At 40.3% G+C, this 6,990-nt stretch overlaps 1 protein-coding gene across 1 annotated transcript; it reads left to right on the forward strand.

The window, feature by feature from the left end:
* The first annotated feature begins 895 nt into the window (after positions 1-895).
* Positions 896-6,950, forward strand: LOC141791989 (APC membrane recruitment protein 1-like). The gene is made up of 2 exons (XM_074672731.1): positions 896-1,354; positions 2,340-6,950. Exon 2 carries the CDS (start codon positions 2,447-2,449, stop codon positions 5,486-5,488), a length of 3,042 nt encoding a protein of 1,013 aa, XP_074528832.1. The 5' UTR covers positions 896-1,354; positions 2,340-2,446; the 3' UTR covers positions 5,489-6,950.
* Positions 6,951-6,990: the final 40 nt, after the last annotated feature.

A 6,990-nucleotide genomic window follows, 5' to 3' on the forward strand; every position in this document is an offset into this window, starting at 1 on the left:
TTTATATGTGGTCATTTGGGTTATATTTCACTTTCACTTGATACATACATACATTAACAAGTTCCATTATTCATTTTGAAAACAGTGTAAATCTTAACTTTTAATTTGCAGCTTTTGCAGGGTCTGATTTCATAAATGTTAAGTTTGCTCTTCAAAATCAATATTAGAATGCACAACACGTTTTTGTTTATTATTTCGTGCATTATTTGTCAGATTAATGAATTCATGTGTTCACTTTCTGTCTGTCCAAGAAATCTGTCATCTGTGTTACCCGTTGAAAACAACAACAACAACAAACCATATAAATAAGCAATGGTTTGCTCCCAGCATGACCCAAACCAGGACCCTGCATAAGCATATTCTGTTTGGTGAGAGCCTTAAAGAAAATGTGATATTTTTCAACCCCTCTTCATCAATATTTAATCAAACTGGTTGGATGCTTAACAATCCAATTTAATAGACCGAAAGGGGTATATATAAGTGTTTTAAAAGATGCGTAGTATTGCATTCATTACACAACTTTTGTCTGTAACACACTTGCCAAAAAAAAAAAGAACCAGATGTTTAAATTGATTTAAATATTTAAAAAGTCATTAGTGCTTGACCTTACCAATTGATGCATGTATGTTTAGGATTATTTTGCAAACATATAAATTATTAAATTTAAAATATCAAAGATTTTTTCACTGTTTTGTATATCTGAAATGTACTCCTAAGTGAAGTGCGAAGTTAAGCAATTTTCAGTCCCAATTCCACAACAAGAGTAATTCAAATCGATTCGTTCTGCTTTCTTGAATAAATAGCGCTTTTCAGGGTCTCATCGATTAAAAAGTTTTGGATGAGACGTCTTGAAATAACGATATTACGTCATGAGCCACATGCTGCGTCACTCGCGTGCGCCGGGAGGAAAGCCACAAAAGAAGGCTGTGGAGAGATCCACCCGTTGAGTCTGGAGAGTTTCTCATCACACTATATCTAAACACTGGCGTTTTTGTCCGCATTGTTTCACAGTCTGAATGCGTGGCTTTTCCGTACACGTTAAGCTTAACACTGTGGCTATCCTGTGTATTTATACCACAGTGTTGTTGCTCCGTGGTGTAACGTTATCCACCGTTAGCAACGGACAAACTCACGTTACAGCCACAAGCTGCTGGACTCGAGAGGAACAGACGGTGTTAGCAAGCACACCAGCGAGCTGACCATAGCTGGAGACAAATAAAATCGTGTGTGTTGATGAATCAGCGGGACCTGAGTCACCTGGTGTTGCTTATAGTGAGGTTCTGGTCGAAACCAGAGGCACCAGAAAGCATGCACTGAGGAGTAACCCCCCAGGGACAGAAACAATACCAGCTCCGTAAGTTTGTTTACTTCATGTTTCATTTCAGATCGCTCCTGTGTTTCAATGTGCTAGCGTTCCCTTTGGTTCGCCTGTTACGGTATCATACAATGCAGTTCGGGGTTAGCTAAATGTTGGTCTACCTTTAACACTGGTCTACTATAAAGGATGCACTTGGACACTGAAACACATCTAGCCCGTAGCTTTGGCCCCAGGGCTGTTATTTCAAAATTCAAGTCACAGATTTTCTAGTTTGTGTTATCTTCGGAGCTTAGTCGTGAAAAGACAAATTTAAATATGATTGTTAGTTTTATCTCAGTCTCTCAGTGTAATTCTTTTCCTTACCTGCAACTTTACGATTCATAATACTCATGCAAGGTAAGGTCAGGTCGTTGTATTGTTTTAGATGTGAATACTGAGTGGGTCAGAGATTAAGAGACTGAATTTCTCAATTACAAAACAGGGATTTTTTTTATATAGTTAGATAAAAGGTCACATAAACGCAAGGTAAGGAAAATCATACGAAATAATTACTCTTTCAATCAGTAACACAACAAACTAGATTGAAGAAATTCAAATGTGCTATAAGTAAAAACAAAGGGAAAATTATGGTTGTGTTTAATTTTGGAATTTTTAGTGATCTATACAATATATCCATCCTGAAGGCACCAGACCAGTCAAGTTGCCATCAGAGTGCTCTGTTTCTAGTCATATTACCACAGAAACTCCACACGGGCTCTGAGATTATAGGTTAAACATGAAGTTACAGTGAATCCTTCTTTTAAACAATAACAAAATGTTTGTTTCATTCCTCAGAGTTGGCTGAACTAGTGTTGCACATCTCAGGCATAGGAAAGAAAATGAAACTTGTCTGTCCTTTTTTGTCAAGTTAAGTATACTCGTGAATGAGTATTAAATAAGAAATGGGTTAGAAGTCTGCAATGTGTATTCTTCATATCAACAGTGTTTTAACTGATATTTTTCTCTTGACGTCATGATACAGGGCTTAAATCAGATGGAGGACAAATCCACTGGAGTGAATCTATCAGCTGATTTCAAACATTCAGCAACTATGCCCTCTGTTGGACTGTTACTGTAAATTTGGTAGCAATGGCTTCCCGCACCGTAGAAGAGCTACCAAAAGACTCCAAGGATGTGGCCTCAGCCTCTAAACAACTTTCCCACAGCAGCCCTGATGACATCACCGAGGAGCTTCAGTTGGAAACGACGAATGCTGCAGTGAAATCCCAGAAATCTGGGAAATTTCGGAGGACTGCTCTGACATTCTTCGGAGTTCGTAAGAGCATCTGCATTCTACCAAGTTTTTTTGGTGGAAGGAGTAGAAATCAAAACAAGTGGTCCTCTAAAAAAGGGTTCCCCAAAAGCAAAACACATGACGGGCTAAGTAAGGTTAGTTATGATGACAATCTGCGAGGTGGCTACACCTCGGTGGTAGACTTTGAGTACCACAGCCAGAGAGACTCAGCTGGAGACCCCCGCAGTAGCTGCCACCATGAATGTAGTTTTCCTGCTGCTGAGCAGAAATCTCAGAGTCTTACCCGACAGAAAAGGGGTTTGAGGGGCCTTTTTAACAGTTTCAGGCATCACAGAAACCACAGACATGTTGGATTGGAGAAAACCGAAATGATCGCAATGACCTCTCCTCAGTGCAAGAACGAGGTGCCTGTTGTCTCAGACAACACCAATCAGTTTGTCACAGAGTGCCTCGTGTCCGAGCCTGATGTGCCTGATTTAGCAGATATTATATGTGATGTTACTATTGATCCTGAATCTATCCAAGCTGCTGCTGTAATGGACTCAGAGAAGAGTGTGATCCATGAAAACCCTAGATCTGAGCTGGGTGATAAGATGTGTGATGGTCAAACAGAGGAGATGAATTTGGTGACTGTGGTTGCTGGTGAATTTGACAAGAGTTTGAGAGTGAACAGTGAGCCTTGTCTGAAAGTGAAGATGATGTCTGAGCCGACACTGAAGTCTGAAACGCCTGCTGGTTCATCAGATCAACTGAACATGATGTTTGGAGATGTTGCGTCATTAAAAAGCTTTGATTCCCTCACTGGCTGTGGGGATATTATTGCAGATCAAGAAGACGATAGTATCACAGAGAGCTCGGTTTCTGGAGAGAGAAGCAGAAATGGAGGAAAGAGGGCTTCTTGTTATCTCACATACCAGGGTGGGGGTGAAGAAATGGCCTCACCAGAAGATCTGGGCGAGGACTGCCTTCCTGGTTTCTGGGGGAACAATGCTTCAGAGGAAATGTGTTGTACCTATAACCAAGACCACACAGATCTGACTGCTGATCTGACCAGTTCTCACAACATGGATTTACTGAACAGCAACAGTGCACAGCAAGCAAGTGCCATGGACAACTCCTCCATGGCTGATGTGTTGACTCCTCAAGATGAGCATCAAGAATCAGTGCCAAACAGTGATGAGGGGTACTATGATTCCACCACCCCAGGGCATGATGAAGGACAAGAAAAGACAGACAGACTGAGGACAGACAGATTACCCAGAGACAGTTACAGCGGCGATGCCCTCTATGAACTTTTTGCGCCTGATGAGAGTCTCATCAGCCCTCAATATGAAGGCAAATCCAAGCTGCCCACCCCACAGCAGTGCGAGTATTTAAGTGAAGCAGTCAGTGTAAACGAATGTGCTTTTGCATCAGAAATGAATCGGTTACAAATAAGTCCTGAGCTATTTAAAGGTCATGATTTTCTGGACACGCCAAGCACATGCAGCAAATCCCCTGAGCTGGCACAGAATGTGGTTAGTCGGCAGGAAATTGGCACAAATCAGAACTGCAATTTGAATTCAAACCCTCAAGCATCAGTCAACAAAAATAATACTAAGCCGGATACATTTAATGAAAAAGAAAATGCATCTGCTTCCACTGACAAAAACACAAATCCCACAAATGCAGATTGTGAAAAAAGGCAAAGCAGCATATCATTTGGAAGCACATCTGACCCAGATTTTGAAACCTTTTGTGAACCCAAAGAGCAGCATCTTGAGGAAAATAAGCCTGTGGCTTTACCATACAGAAATATCAATTCTCAGTCTTCAGATTGTAAGAGTGATCCGGATGATGAGCAAGCTGTGAGTTTCTCACAAGCACTTGTGGACTACACTAAACACTCTCACATGCTGAGTAACTTGCATGACAATGTGGATGACTTGGAGACAAGCTCTGCCTTCACTCCAAACATGGAGGCCTTACCCACTATTGTCACATTTGATGTTGTAGACATGCATAATGAGGGGGAATACGATGAGCAGATTCAAATGGAACTGGGGGAGGACATATCATCACCCTATCAAGAGTTTGAGGAAAGCTACTTACAAAAAGATGCATTTGCTGAATGTGACTATCAGATGTTAGATCTGTATGAGGAGAACCTGATCAGCAACACATGGGCAATTGCTAGTCTGCCCCGGCACCTTGGCCTTACAAGAGGCAGTCAGTCCATGCCTAATCCATTATCTCTTGACAGGAGGAGCCGGTCTCTGGACACAGAAAGCCTTGAGTTGCCTGACAAATACAGACAGAACAGAGCTGCTACCATGTCTTGTCCTGAAAAAGACTCTGACAGAGATTCTTCACCATATTACAAAAAGAATGTACTTGTGTCTGCATTTGAGTCTAGAGACAGTAGCAGCATTATGGCCTTATCATGGCAAACAAGGTCAGAAATGGCTTTAAGCCTTCCTTTGACCGATGGGAAAATCACTGAAAAAGTACACGGTCACAGCCAGGCACAAGGAAAACACAAAGTACCTTCAAGTTCATCTTGCAGTAAATCACAGCGTCAATGCTTTCATGTGCCCTGTGATGTCACTTTACAGAACGCAGAGCTTTACAATAGGCAGAGCCACCGTCCTTTGCAATCAGAGTCTTTTTTACCCCATAGCACCTTTGTTTACCCTGAAATGATGGAGGATGCATCAGATGATGTTGATGAGGATGTCTTTTGTAAAGCTAATTTGCAATCCTATAATCAGTGCAGTAAGAGCAGGCCAGTGGGTAGCAGGGATGGAACATCTCATGCAGAGAGTCCTCTAAACAAGGGTGTGTTTACAGATGAAATGGGTGTACTTGAAACAAGAACACCCAGGGATGTGGCTTAAAACATAGTGTGCAACAAACTCCTGAGGGCACTTTTATTTAAAAGGCTCTAGGTCATACACATGGTGTCTAGATCACATGTGTATGTGTCCATCAGTTCTTCTGTTTTGCATCCGAAAGAGAAACGTTCCTTTATTTTGGCCAGCAGCAAAAAAGGACTGGTGTCAACAGGGAAGAATAGGAATAGGGAAAAAAGTTATCATCAATGTAGAATCATCAAGCTGCATTGGGAACAGTACTTTCTTTTAGGAAGTCGAAAAGAGTTCTCCTTGTTTGCACAAAAGCATTGCTTGCATTATAAAACAAAAAACAAAACAAAGTTGAGTCCATTGAAAGCATTCAGCAAGGAAAAAAGGTTAACTTTAATTCAAGAGAGTTACAGAATTCTCTTTCTCATTAAGCTATCGGCTTTTACTAGATTACTGCTATTCATACATACCCCCCAAAACCCCAGTTTGGTGCATCTAAGCGTTGTTTCCCCAAACAGAAAAACAGATCTGACCCAGTTTTGTTTACTTTACCCCGGACACATGTACACTTGTGCTTTAAGTGCCAGCTTATATTTGTGTTTACTGTTTGTGTATAGTCTCTATTTTCTCCTGTAATGTTTCTGCTGACCTATCATGATGCTGAGATTTAGTATGTCTGTCTGTTTGCATATTTTTAGGCCAGAATGGTTTTAATTAACTATAGAAAGGATGTACGAAATGGCTCAATTCAGTACAAACACAGTCTCTCAATACCTTAATGGGGTGTATTTTATATGAATTAAGCTGTTGTATGTGGCTAAATCTCAATATATTGAGCTGCTCAGTCGTGTTTTAGGGAAATACTGCATATAGACTAATAGTTCTCCCATCTCAAGATTCAGCTGCCTTTTGATTGACACACTGAAGACTTTAAGTGCACCGCACATTACACTAAGACTTTTAAGTGCTTCACATTGAAGAGGGTGCCATTCAGATACCCATAGGTTAGGAAAGACAAAAAATCAAAGGGAAAAAAAGTTAGTAAAACCCACACCTGTCAGCCTGTTTGTTTTTGGTTTGATGACCAAATGTGGCCCGACACTCTAATCCCTTTTATGTCTGGTCCTGTGTGTGACAGCTTGATCACCTGTTCGGTGCAAAATAACTATTCTGAAATGATGCACTCAAAAAATATATTTTGTAAGCTATTAGAATAGAAGGGTAGTTTGATTTAGCTTGGTTTTCAGAAGTATCAAAAGATAAACTGGAATTTTCAACTTGTGTTCCTTTCTTGTCTATTTAATGTTTTATCAGTCTCGGGTTTAACTGTCTTGACAAAGTCATCTTTTGTAGTGTAATACTGAACAAATGTCAAGCAATTTGTATTTTAAATCTCTGCTACTTGTACACTTAGACATTGTATTCAAAATGTTTTTAAATCTGGCAATATCCTCTCTGAGTTTTATTTTTTGAGTTGTTTTTATTTGTCTTCTTAACTGTTAAAGTTACATCAATGCAACATTTCAGTATTTCTC

The sequence above is a fragment of the Halichoeres trimaculatus genome, unplaced genomic scaffold (assembly GCF_033239565.1).
Source record: "Halichoeres trimaculatus isolate MK-OKI-2021-1 unplaced genomic scaffold, fHalTri1.1 fHalTri1_scaffold_6, whole genome shotgun sequence".
Classification (NCBI taxonomy): domain Eukaryota; kingdom Metazoa; phylum Chordata; class Actinopteri; order Labriformes; family Labridae; genus Halichoeres; species Halichoeres trimaculatus.